General features: G+C 35.8%; 1 protein-coding gene across 1 annotated transcript in view; it reads left to right on the top strand.

Annotated features, from left to right (window-relative positions):
- PDE7A (phosphodiesterase 7A) overlaps positions 1 to 13,629 on the top strand; it is a 40,842-nt gene that overhangs the window by 11,723 nt on the left and 15,490 nt on the right. Inside the window, exon 3 of the mRNA XM_059467716.1 lies at positions 2,190 to 2,273. Within this exon, the coding sequence (XP_059323699.1) occupies positions 2,190 to 2,273 (84 nt within the window). The remainder of the gene's footprint in view (positions 1 to 2,189; positions 2,274 to 13,629) is intronic.

Genomic DNA, 13,629 nt, shown 5'->3' with positions numbered 1-13,629 from the left:
ATTCAGATCATTCCTGTTTAAAGTAATGTAGTCAGTTGCACTTCTTCATTTTACTTGCAGAGAGTTTTTCTTGCTTTCCTCCCTAAAGTTCTCAACATTGCAGGCATTTCAAGGGTACCAAGGATACTATTATTTGTGTTGTTAGTCTATGCTGTTAATCAAGGGTAGTAAATGAAAAAGAACAAAGCAGAGAGAAACTTTCTGGACATCATTTATCAGATGAACCTGCTCATTTTGTTATTTGCAGAATTCCATATTGGTCTTCAGGTATTTTTCTGTAAATTTTTCCTATTTTTGACACTTAAATTGTTTGCCACAACCTAGTCATACACTGTCTGAAACTATTTGCTGATTGGTACTGTGGTTTGTAAATTTTAAAAGTAAAAAACTGCATTTAAAACTAAAAATAAATCACAAAAGCTGTATCACTTTTTCTGTAAAAAATTAGCTTCACTAAAAAACCTCTTTTATTTTCTTTTAATTTAGCTGGTGAACTCATTCACACAGCTGTAGCTATGCCTGATTACCCAGATAAATATGAGTGAAAGGTAATGAAAGTCGAATTTTCCTCCATGCACACTGTTATTTTCATATACAGCTACTAATGCATTTGCCCCCTCTCTTCCAAAGTTTCCTCTCTTTTTCATTTTTGTTAATTTATTTTGTAAATAAAATTCACCAGTTGCTTGTGCCTAACAGAAGAGTTCTACAATTTGCTGCCTCTGTATTGCCTGGAAGGAAACAAGTCTCTTGCACTCTGCTCAAATGAATGCTTGAAGCCTTTATAAGTAATATATTGTAAGTGGTCAGAAAATTAATACTTGGAGATAGTATTTGGGTTGCTTTCCCTTGCAGCTCAGTTATGGTTTTCAGTTAAAATAAAAAAGGATTAATAACTGAAGGGCACATGTATTTACTATATTTTTACTGATGTGTAAACTGTAGGGGAGCCCTGGGCCTGCTTACCATTTTGTGGTCCTTCCAGCATGCCTCACAAGATAACATTCATGTAAAGTGCATCACTGGAGATGTGTCAGTGTTTATAGATATGTATCTCTAGAAAGATACCTGTTAGGTATTTAAAAGCATATTTACTGAAGTGTAAGTCAGTACCTTTAGCTATTTTCTGATAAGTTGACTGCTTCAGCGTTACACATTGCAGGTTAGAAAAGAAAAAATGGAAAAAAATGCTCTCAAGATGCCTATGACTTGATGAAAAACAAATAGCTGTATTTTTATTTAGTTCTTATAAACTAAATCATAGTGCTTTTTTGTTAATTATTTATTTTGGTTTCATGTGGGAAGTGCTGTGTTTGAAGTGAGGCAAATACGACACTTGATAGATTCTTATAATTAGAAACCACAACATTTGCACATCTTAAATTTATCTTTGTTAGAGTTTGAGGAGGGAAACAGTATTGCATTTGATTCTCGAAGATTTCTCCAAATTTGTAATTACAAAAGGATTTTAAGTGAAAGTTTTTAATGCAGGTGAACTGCTTATATTAATACATACAACTATCTAACAAAAGAATACTGATCAGCTTTCAGTTGGTAAAATGCATAAGTAGAAATCAAGTAGCATGCTAAAAGATTGAGGTTGAAGCTAATTACAGTGCAAAATAGTTTGATCAAATTTTAATACTGAGTTTTGGTATTTTAATAGGCTCTTGTGTAATATTCAAACAGCTGAGCGCAAGTAAGTAAATGCTAGTGGGAAAATATTTTATAATATAAAACCATATTGTAACTAGCTTCTTTGCTAAAAGCTACCATTTCTAGAAGTTGAATCTTTTTTGTATTCTACAAAATGTTATTGTTGTATGTGTGTTACTGAGGAACAAATCAACTTTAAATGTTCTTGTTTTCTGTCATATTAAGGTGCATTTTTACCATACTGGTGTAGCAAGCTCTTCCTAATTTCATCTGAATGCTTATCACATGCTTCTGGCAACGTATGCTTAGGCAGGAGAGATTTTGGCAAGAAAGCATGTGATTGCATGTTTAACAAGTCTTCAAACTTTGTTTTGAATTTCACCTTTAAAACAAACAGCATTGAAGTAGGCCTATTGTTTGAATTACTCTCCTCCATTAAGAACATGAATCTTTACCCCTCCAGGCTATGTTCATTTGCATTTTATCTCTGCCACTCTTCCACACTTTTATTTCACTCTTGACCCTGTTTCTAGGAGATGTGCGAGTAAGAAGTCGGGCAGGATTTGAAACAGAGAGAAGAGGTTCTCATCCATACATTGATTTCCGTATTTTTCACTGTAAGTATTTAAAAGCAGATAAATGACAAATAAACAAAGGCCTCCATCAATTTTAACAACTGAGCCTCTAAAGTAAAGTTAGCAGCTCTTACAGCAAGACGATTTTTTAAATACTTCTTAGGAAAATCTTTCATTCTAGCTCATTACCAAAAATAGAAGAGGAATATCTTCACTACTAAATATTTTTAAAAAAAATTATAATTTTAAACTCATTGAATTTAGACCTGAATCCATATGGAAATGAAGATGTATCTTCTAAACAGCTACTGATGTGTGTGCTGTGTGCTTACTTGGCAGACACAGTCTGTTGAGGAGAATACTTTTCTGTTTTTGTAAAGCACTAGAAAGGCCCTGTCCAGGATGACGCTTGAACAGGATTACAGTAATATCAATATTCTTGACCTCATCATAATGAATGCACATTTACATCTACTCAGGTGTGTAGCTAGGCCTTAAATTTTTGTACAGAGACAGATCTTAAATAAAAATTGAAGTTTTAGGAGAAAGTGGCAGCCTAATTTTTTTTGATTATGTGTTTGAGGAATCTTTTATTTTTTCAGAAGTGTTACAAGAAGAATATTTTTGTAGAGAAAAAAGTTAAATTATCCTTCCATATTATTACAACTAAATTTGTCAGTAGTTGTTGTAATATAAAGTTTTGACACCACCAAACCAATATGCAGCAAAAGTGCAGGGGATCTGAGTCTTAATTAAATTATGCCAATAATTAAGGTACTAAGTGTCATAAAGGATCTATACCAGCATTGTATCAGCACAATTCCAAGTATTCTGAATGCAATGGAGAGATTCAGTAAAGCCGATTTCATGGTAGTAAGTGTGGTTGTTGTAATTACTTTATGAATAAAAATGAGTGGCAGAAACTGGTCTTATACTCTGATCTTAACTGAAGTTATAATTTTTAAAAGTAGATAATTTCTAAAACTCTTAAACTCTTAGTTTTGTTCAAAAGTTTCATAAAAATAGGTGAGAAAACAAAGTTTGAAGAGTGTGCTATGTAGATTTTTTTCAATACAGATGATAAGAGTTTCATCTCAAGTCCTGATTGAGTATAATAAATTCTCTGCAGAAATAGCATGCAATTTATGAAGTGTTGTAATTGTAATTCTTTTTGTGTATATATATATATGTGGCATTTCATGCTGATATAGGAAATGCTAACAAGTATTAAAATAACTGCCTGTTAAAAGGCAGTCATATGATATTATTGCTGTTGTCAGATTAACTGGTTTTTATGGTCCTCATCACACTGTTTCTTTCCATCCTCATGATTGTGCATCAGGCAGATCATGACTAGTCAGTAAAAGAACTTTCACCCCCTTTCTCCTTGCCCCTACTTGTTGAGACACAGCCACCAGCTTTTAGCAACATCACCTGTGGTGTTTAATGACAGCAAAAAATATTGCTAGGAGGGCCAAAAAGTTCTTTGGCTTTACCTTCCCATGCAGGTCAGTTCGTCTGTTAGTTTTCAGAGTTGTCATATTATAGTCAGATTTTTTTGCACTTCAGGACTGTAGTTTGTTGAAAAGGTGCTCTGACTTCCGGGCTCCTGCCACATTGTGGAGTTTCTTTCAAAGTCAAGAATTCCACACAATCTCTCCCCATATAAGTAGGTTATCTAGTAATTTGCATAAATGTGGGATTCTTTTTTATCCCTAAAATGTTTTTTTTCCCCCTCTCTGCAATGCTAATTTATTCCTGATCAGTGTTTCCTTAATTGTTTTAAGTCAAAGAGATTTAGTAATGCACTATGAGACTGCCAGCAGAGAGAAGTTGCAGGAATCAGACTTGACCTAATTTTTAGGATATTCTTCCTGCCCGTTCCCCTGCCCTCTCCTGGTTACTTCAGAAGGAGTTGATTCTGCCACACAGAGGTACATGACTGAAAAATACCCATTTGAGCGATAACTTGTGAGAGGAGTCAGCCAGCTCTTCTTTCCTTGGGGCAAATACTGAACTGGAAAGGGTCTCTTTAGCTGAAGCAGACTAAACCATCTGAATGTTGCTTTTTTTTTTCCTCCCCACCACAGCTGATCCTGAACATCAGTAATGCATGGACATGCTTCCTCCATTTGTGTTTGTGTAGTTTCACTGTAACTTCCTTGTACTATCCACTATCAATATTCTGTGGTTCTAAATTGTTTGCAATGGTCATTGCTTATGTGTTTTGCAGAGGATTTATGTAGTTGCTGTCAGTCACAGTGCTGACTGTGACTGACAGCATTAATGCTGTTCTGTGTTTTGCTTAGCTAACTTTGGTTGTTCAGCATTGTTTTCTTTTTCTGTCAATGATGTTTTGAGAAGAGTTTGAATATCTTTCAGAAGGGGTAGCTAATAATATGCTGACCAGTCTCTTCTCTAATATTTATTGATAGGCTCTTAACCCAGTATTTTACTGATAGGTTGGAAGAGTAGTGAATTTTAAGTGCATTGCTTTGCTTCATAACACTATTTGAACTCACAGCTCAACGAGTGTTGCTGAAGTGTTGTCAGCACTTATTTCTGAAGATCACTTCTATATCTTCTTAGGCATTATAAGCTCAGCATCTCTATGTTCATCCCAAAATTCTGTAACTGATACATGAATATTCAAGTTTCTAACCTGTCTAGGAGTATTCTCAACAGTAACTTTTAGAAAGTTTGATTTTAGGAAGATGGTTGGAAAAATATTGTTGTTGTTAGGACAGTGGAATGGGAGTAATATCTGAGCTTTATTAAATGCAGGATTTCACTGATGATTAAGCTAACTTTGTTCGATGGTAGTTTTCCTAATACATTATCTGTTATTCCAGCAGTCTCCTTTTTATAGGTAATTGCAGGAACTACCAAGAAGAATAGCTTAATACATTTTTGTTTTAACAACACTGCTTCCTGGTGAATGGGCAAAGTGAGGATTATATTCTTCTTGTTGGTTGGCAGCTGGTTAATGTTATCAGTTATCAGGTTTTCTGTTACTGTGTTCTGTTGGTTATGCTTGTGTGGGACCATGGGCATAACATCAAGATGGCATCTTAAATCCACCATTTCTGGAAAGGAGAGAGCAGCCAACTTTATTCCTCTGAATTTCTTCCTCAACTTTCTTCCTCTGAATTCACTGTTGCACAGTAAAATGCATACACTGTAATGTTTTATTGTAGTGACTGTAAAACATTGGATCTACTTTTCACTCCATGAGAAACAAGAAGGGAGTGTTGCAGTTTGCTGTGAGAATGCAGCATGTACTGTTTGGTTTTCAGAGAAGCTATTGAAGAAGTGTTTGCAGTGGTTATAATCACTCTTACTGTCTTCTGGTTTACCAATAGGCTACAGTTTACATGAATACTTCAAAATTTTATTTACATTGCTTGAGACATCATATCCAGTAATTCAGTCTTCAGTGTTGTCAGAATATGTTGATAAAAGCTAATGTGAAACAAAATCTTTGATAGAAGAATTGGTGACAAGATAAAAATATTCCTTTTTTTCAGAAAGAGTAAACCAGCAATAAAGTTGTAGACTTTTTCTTGCTATTGAGAGGTTGTCAGTAGTGTCTATTTTTTTATATATGTATGTATGTATACACACTACCCGTAAGAAATTTTGGTTGTTGGAGGTGTTCCTAGCATGCACAAAGAAAGACATATATAATGTGCCCTAATCACTCTCTGTTTCTCCTGAAAAAAAACCCCAAAGAGTGAGTGTACACAGTGATATGTACATTATGTTATAGTAAGGAAGTGAAGCCAAAATGAATGAAGATCAAATGAATAATTAAGGTAACAAAAAAACTATTGAGAAATGTCATATGCAGATACAGCTGAAATTAAGGCTTTTAAGCTTCCTTTTAGGAAAGGGTTGTTGGATATAGTCTGGAGGAACCACATAGAAAAATTAATATTTTGATTTTGCAGAGAAGAAACCTGGTTTTCTTATTGTTTTTCCTGTTGTGCTTGGCCTAGAATAAGTAAGATCTTGTCAAAAAGGTTTTTAGAATTCTCTTGTGCCAGTCTTATCTGAGCATGCTTCTATGGGGGGATGATGATGTTGCCACTACATGGGGCTCTGTTTTGTGTTTTATAGATAACCAAATCTGTCACATCTGTGAGTTAAAATATCTTAGAAAGAAGAAGGGATTTTGAATTAGTCAGTATGTGTTTGGTAACATTCAGGAATGCTCAATTTTGAAGAAAATAATCACTTGCATACAGAATAATGGTACAGTATAAGACTTCATTGAGACTTAGATGATTCTCCTTAGCTGTGTATGGAGCCTTTTAACGGGGAAATGGAAAGAAAGAAAGGAAGAGATATTTTATAGGTGATGGATAAATCTAATTCTCTTCCTTGAGAGTGCAAATACATGATGAAATTCCAGAGTTTACCTTTTTTTATACAACCTTCAGACTCATTACTTGGAAATTGCCATTTGTGGATTGTATTATAAGCTCTTCTGAGGTCTGGCAAAAATGTCAGCATGTGCTGTTTCAAGGATGTTTTTAACTTTCTGGTTCTTAGCTCATGAACCATTTGAAAATGTTTACCTTGAACAGTGAGTTTAGACTTCCCTTGGCTGAGATTCCAGAATTCAAAGAAGAGACAAGTGCAAATCCAAATTGATTGCCTGAAACAATTTGAAAAATCTTTGTGTAGCAGCAGCTAATGATGCGTTTGGTGATGCCATCTAAAGATTGAGATAAACTAAGCAGAGTCCAGATTAATTTCAATGCCCTTTTTTTGTTTCAGAAAATAGAGGAATTACCTATTTGGTTATGTTTAACAGGCATTATCTGTCTTGTTCAGCAGTCCTCTGTGAAGAAGGGTGAGTTTCACAATGAGTAAAGTAATGCAGGAAGATTTATGTGATCACAGCTTGAAGTATTCGTTGCCTTTTGAAAATACCATCACCGAGGAGTAAAAAGCTTGCACTTGAGAGATTACTTCAAAAGCTGCCTTTCTGTGAATGATGCAATACTGAATTTGTCTTCTAATTATTCACAATCCAGATTATTCCATTAAATTGTGTTCTGTAATATGAGAGAAATTTTGACTTTGATTTAGGTTGGAGAATGCAGTTACACAAGGGAAAATCAGAAAATGCTCCAGATACAGTTGTATTTGCCAAATGAAAAGAGTGAGCTTGAAGTGAACTTGGTTAAGGAAGATGTGGAGATAAAAAGTTTTAATTGAGAATATAGAGCAGGTTTGTTTTTTTCCTTTGTTATTCTAGATGTTTCTTCTTTCCAAGGTACTGTGGAACAGTCTGTGTGCTCTGGAGTCTTGCACAGGTACAGGCCACTCTGTATTTCATTGCTGGCTTAAGTTTGACCATAGAAGAAGACAGTGATATATTCTGGTTTTTTCCCCATTTCTTTTGAGCCTCTCCAATGTATTCTTTCTCCTAATACCTTATTTAGAAAGGCTTTTTTTTTGTATGCCGGACAGTTTGGTAGAAAATACCTGAAAATTCTTTTGTTTTCATCTGCGCTCCCAGTTTGACTTTCTGTACTGACCATCATAAAGTAAAGTAAAGGATGGTAAAGGAAATTAATTTTTTGTTAACCATGATGGGTTGTTTTTCGATTCTTTTTTTTTTTCTGGTGATGAAAAATAGACAAAAAAAGATGAGTTGTGAGTTCTGTCATTCATTTACTGTAGAACTGAAGATTTCTAGGACACCAAAGAGAGGTGGGTTTTTCTGGGAAGACAGCAAGAAAATGATTTGGCAACGATCTGAAATATATTATATTATCCTTTTGGGAAAAGAGTTTGGAACCATTATATGTCGAGTTCTTCAGGAAGATTAGTATCTTGATTAACATGGCATAACCCATTTTGTAAAAGACTGTGTTTGTATATATTTTGTATATTTGTGTTCTGATGATATTCCTCTAAATAATTAGCTTCAGCGAGGTTTCTTAGTTTACAGTATGCTGTTGTGAATTGCAGATTTGCCATGCCCAGTGAGTGGATTAGGGTTAAAAAAATCCCCAAAAACACAACTTCAGGATTGCTGGGCTTATGAAAACTGGTAAACTGGTATGGAAAGACTGCCTTGCATGTAGTTTCCTAGTCCTGAGATTATTGCAAAGTGTTATTCATTTGAGCACAGAAATGGCAGTGTTTAATCCACTTAATTTTGTATCTTTCCTGAGGTGTTTACAGAAATTCTAAGATGAGCCAAAATTCAAAAGAGGTAAATTAGTAAAGTCCTGTAGATACCTTTTCATGATGTTTTTTTTTACACTTCTACTACTGTGCAATGACTTATAGTGCCATTGGAGATTTGGCATTTATTTCATACTGAAGTAGTCTAATCCCTTCACTTTGAGCAAATTCCCTCAAATTAGCGCTGCTTGGAGCAGAGGATTGGACTAAAGGACGTTCAGAAGTCTCTTCTGTCCCTTCCCACCTAAATTATTCTATGGTTCTGTGCTTTGCTAAGGCAATGAGATCCTTTTGCTCTGTAAGATCCTTCAGGAAAAGTTATTTTAGGTGGTGGTGATGCCTAGCACTTCCCCTCCATCAGGTAGCGTCTGATGAAAACCACTAGAGTTTTTAAGAGAGTCGTGGTAATTCTAGACTTTCTTGAAACCTAATTTATTTTTCTCATTCCATTTAGAAGACACTTGCAAAGCCATGTTTGTTTCATTAATCCTTAACCCACAGCATATTTTCCAGCAGTCGTTATTATTTGGAAAATAATGGAAAATATTTGGAAAATAAAAAAATATTTATGAATATGTATGTAGTTACATATTGTACATTAAAACCAAAACAGTATAGCTTAATATTTTTTTAAGCAGAAGAAGTGTAGTGTCTTAAAATGATGCTAGTCTTCTAAGTGGTTTTAAGAAAGACAGGAACTATAGTGAGATAATTTAGACCTGAATAATCTAAATTAGTCTTTTTATGTAACTTGAAAATCCTTACTAAAATTATATTTTCCGAAATGAAGTAATAGTTTTATATAATACTTGAATACTGAATGTTGTAAAAATATTTTAAAATTCAAACCATGAGTGGTAAAATAGCAACTCTTAATTTAAAAAAATCCCCACAAACATTCATGGATCTAATATAGTGCATTTCTTAATAGTTTGATGGGAATAGATGTGAAATTAGAATGCTTATGAGTCCCTCTAGTGGTGTGAAATGCTAGATCATACTTTATTCATCAATTGAAAATTATTTGTATCATGGAAAGATGGATCTTTAGAAAGGCGCATCCTTAGATGGTTTTAATTGGCATGTAAAATGGAATATTTCTTTCCAACAGATATGGACAGGTAGTGGAAAATTTCAGATGATGTGTCAGGTTTAATGATAGTATCTGCTATGTCAAACTGCTAAATGTGCAGTTGGGTTAATACGGAAAATTAATGGGAGATCAGTTAAAAGAAGATAATTCCTTCATATTTTGGGGGAAAAGCCTCCTCTGGTGGGCCAGTGCTCACCTCAACTTTCAGTTTTTACATCCAAACATAGGAAGGATCAAATAATCAAATACTTTTTTTCCCCTTCATTTCCTTAATTTTTTTTTTTGGCAGTGACACTCATGATCCTCAGTTAAGCTCTTTCTGTTGGTGTGTAGCAAAACTCAGTGCTTTTTATAATGGATAGTTTTCTATCTGCCTTTTAGGCTGTAGCAAGGAAGAAATGGAGATAAAGTTCTTGAAGCTGGATAGCCTTGTTTTAACCAGATTGCTGTTGGAGGGTGTAAGTCTGTCTTTGCATTATAAGAAAATTGAGTATATTGCTAGGATTTAAGGTTCCATTAGTAGTCAAACTAAATAATAATTGTTATTCTTCCTTTTGTGGACTGTCCTTAATATACAATATATAATTTTAAGACTAAATCTATCAGTATATTTTGATCTTTTAAGTGATTGTCACTTGTCTTTACTTTGGTTTTTTATATTGGCATGAGAAAAATAAATATTTAATACCCCTGTGAAATGTGCTAAAACATTTTATTTTAGGGTTTCATGAAGTTAAAAGATTGGGAGTGGGAAGAGATTAAAATTAGCGTCTCAGAATACAGATGAAATCTGTTGCATGAAGGCGACTTGTGTTATTTTATTGCTATATACGCATCACACTAGCAAAATAACTGATATTAATAACCAGAATTACTTCTTTTTCTTTATTTTAGAGAAAGGAATTTTTTATTATACCAGCATCTCACTTAAGATGCTTAGAAACAAGAATATAACCATTTTAATCAAACAAACGAAACGCCCCAATACCTGTGATTGATGCTTTGGATAACAACTCTAATTTACAAAGGAATGGCAAGAGGAAGTCATAGGACAGCTGGTGTTGTGCAGGCACTAAAGCCTGCAGTTCACCTTCTGGTTCCTTGCATCAAAAGCACTTCCCAATGCTGTAGTGTCCTTTTAAACGTGTTCATCATCCCAGCTTTGCTTTCATTCTCTTTCAGTTCAAAAGGCTGTAAATGTCAAATTTATTTTATTATTCTAATTTGTCCTTAAACTGTCCTTGTGAGCAAATAGTCAATATTGGATATTAGAAGGGCATTTAGCACACTGAAGGCTCCAAATGGAAGAAAAGATATTTGGGCTGGGAGATGTTTTTGCAGCATGCTTGTTCATGAGCAAATGCAGTGCGCTCTTCATTCTTCACTGTCTTCTTTCCATGATCTGTACATTACTGAGCCTTGGTTTGGTAGTGTCTCTGAAATTAGCATCTCTTTTCATGACTCGTGATAGAAGCGGGGAGGTTGTCATTCTCATATTAATCATGCATCTAAAGAGAATGAATGTGCCAGGAGAGAAATGCCAAGTTTCCATTGCACAACTGTATCATTCATTTCACCAGTCTTTTCCATTAAGTGGCCTTAGCTGATCTGCCAAAACCACAAAGCACTTGGTTTTTGTATCCTTAATAATAATTTATCTGTGAGGGAAAGAAAAAAAGCAGGCACAGTAGCTATCAGTGTTCCTGCAGCTGGAGAACGTATCTTCCCCTCACCCCGTTCCTTGAAAGCCAGCTATTTTCTCTTTCAGCCTCCCCTTTAAATTAATAACCTGTCGAACCTCTGCATCTGACTTGTTTATTGTGAATTGTCCTGGGGGTAAGTGTTTAATGTTAAAGAGAGAAATTTAGTTTTTGGCTTAGTGTAGTCCCACAAATCAGGTGCTCTGGAGATGCAGAGGGATGGCAAGGCTCAAAATCTCTTCTCTCATTTGGAAGTTACTCTGATCATTTCAGATCTAAAGGATAAGACATTTATTTAGTTAAGGTGTTATTACCTACCTTGGGCTATCCATGTGCAATAACTAATAGCTCAAAGGGAAGCTCAAAGCCATGGGGAGGAACAGCCCCAGCACAAGCAGGGGCAGCTGTCAAGTGACTTGGCAGAAAGGAACTGGATATCCTGGTGGGCACCAAGTTAAACATGAGCCAGCCATATCCCCTTGCTGCAGAGAAAGCAGGTGGTATCCAGGCTGCAATAGGAGGAATATTGCCTGCAGGTTGAGGGGAGTGATCCCTCTCCTATGTGCAGCGCTGAGAGGCCTCACCTGGAGTCCCAGTCTGGGCTCCCCAGGAAAAGAGAGACATGGACATACCAGAGAGAGTCCAGCAAAGGGTGAGGAAGAATTAAAGGGCTGATGAGAAAAGGCTGAGAAAGCTGGAACTGTTCAGCCTACAGAAGGCTCAAGGGCAAACTTCTCAATGTATGCAAATACCTGAAGGGAAAGTGCAAAGGAGACAGAGCCAGGCTCTTTTCAGTGGTGCCCAGTGTGAGGACCAGAGGCAATGGGCACAAACTGATGCACATCAGGAAACACTTTTTTGCTGTGAGGGTGGGTGACCAAGTGTTGACACAACCAGAGAGGTTGTGGAGTCTGCATCCTTGGAAATACACTAAAACCTCTGGGAGATGGTTCTGGTCTAGGTGACTCAGCTTGAGCAGAGGAGTTTGACCAGATGAACCTCATCTGGTGCTTTCCTACCTCACTAGTGCTGTGATTCTGTAATAAGCAGCGCTGCTGCTAGGAAAGCTGGAATAATGTAGGCTTTGCTTTTTTTCTTTAATGAGGGGTAGAAAACCTATGATTAATGTGTAGTAGTAGTGGTTTAAGAGCTAGGCCAATTTGGTGATAATTTAGAGTTTAAACGTATTTGTAAGATGAATAAGTGTCAATAGCTTATTGTGAAGAGAATGATGCTTCAGCTTCACAGAAAACCAAGTAACTCGTTTGCCTCTCTACCTCTATCATCATCAGAAACAGTCCTGAAGCAAGAAGATGTGTAACCCCTCCTAAATGACTTTGAATACAAGTACAAGTGGAACACAGGCCTGTACTGCCAAATTATTGCACTTCTGTGTTCTGTTGTGTACTTTGCTGCCAGAAGCTGCTTTTCCTTGTAGTACCTACAGTGTACTATTCCCTCCAAGATTAACGGGTGGTACCTGTGTGGGGAAACTCACTTTGTAGCATGACAACAAAAACAAGTTTGTAGAAGACCACTTGAGAACAAGAAAATTATCTCTGCTTCCAGAAAAGTGCTCATTTTTCCTGCTTCAAATATGTTGTTTTATTGTGATTTTGTGAAGTTTATGGCTTTTGTATGTCAATTTGTGGATATTTTAGATCATTTTATAACCTAAATATAGCCATTTTGTATTATTTTATTTTCAACTCAATAATTTCTGTTGTGAAATTTGGCTCTGAAGGAAGCCAAATTGGATCAAGAGCGAGGGAGAGACACTTCTTACCTGTAGCATACACTGTATTAGCAGCAGCAGCTGTATTGCTCCCTGCTTCTCTATTATGCAGGCTGGTAGTGCTCAGACTGTAACCTCATGGTCACAAATGTGCTTAGAAATATTGGTGGAGTAATGTAGCATGACAGAATATTTATTTTCCTGCTGTACACATGAATGTTGCTTTATAAGCAACCTTTATCATATGTAGTACATCTGTTTACTTAATAAAAAACCCCCTGGGATATATTATAGGTACCAGTGTGTTCAGAGAAGAGCCCTTGGCCTTGAGAATGATAGCTTGAAGAAGGATACTTCATGTGGAGATATCTGTGTTAGCCCTGAACTTCAGTGTCCTGATGAAGTGTTTCAGGCATGTCTGAAAGAACATTCAGTTGTGTCAGTTGAATTTCTGTAAACACAGACCATTGGTAGGGAATGCTGCTGTGTTTGATTAGGTGCTCTATGATCATGCCACTGTCAGCTCTATTTAGAGGTGTTTTATTAGTGTATTTTGGGAATTAATATATTAATGTAATTGCTATGAGCTGGCATAGAACAGTAAGCAAATTGGAACTTCTGCAGGAAGAAGCATGAAAATGGATAAAGATTTATGTTATGCAGAAT

This window comes from Ammospiza nelsoni, chromosome 1 (genome assembly GCF_027579445.1).
Source record: "Ammospiza nelsoni isolate bAmmNel1 chromosome 1, bAmmNel1.pri, whole genome shotgun sequence".
Lineage (NCBI taxonomy): Eukaryota > Metazoa > Chordata > Aves > Passeriformes > Passerellidae > Ammospiza > Ammospiza nelsoni.
The sequence above is the reverse complement of the archived record's forward strand: the minus strand, read 5'-3'. Positions and strand labels throughout refer to the sequence as shown.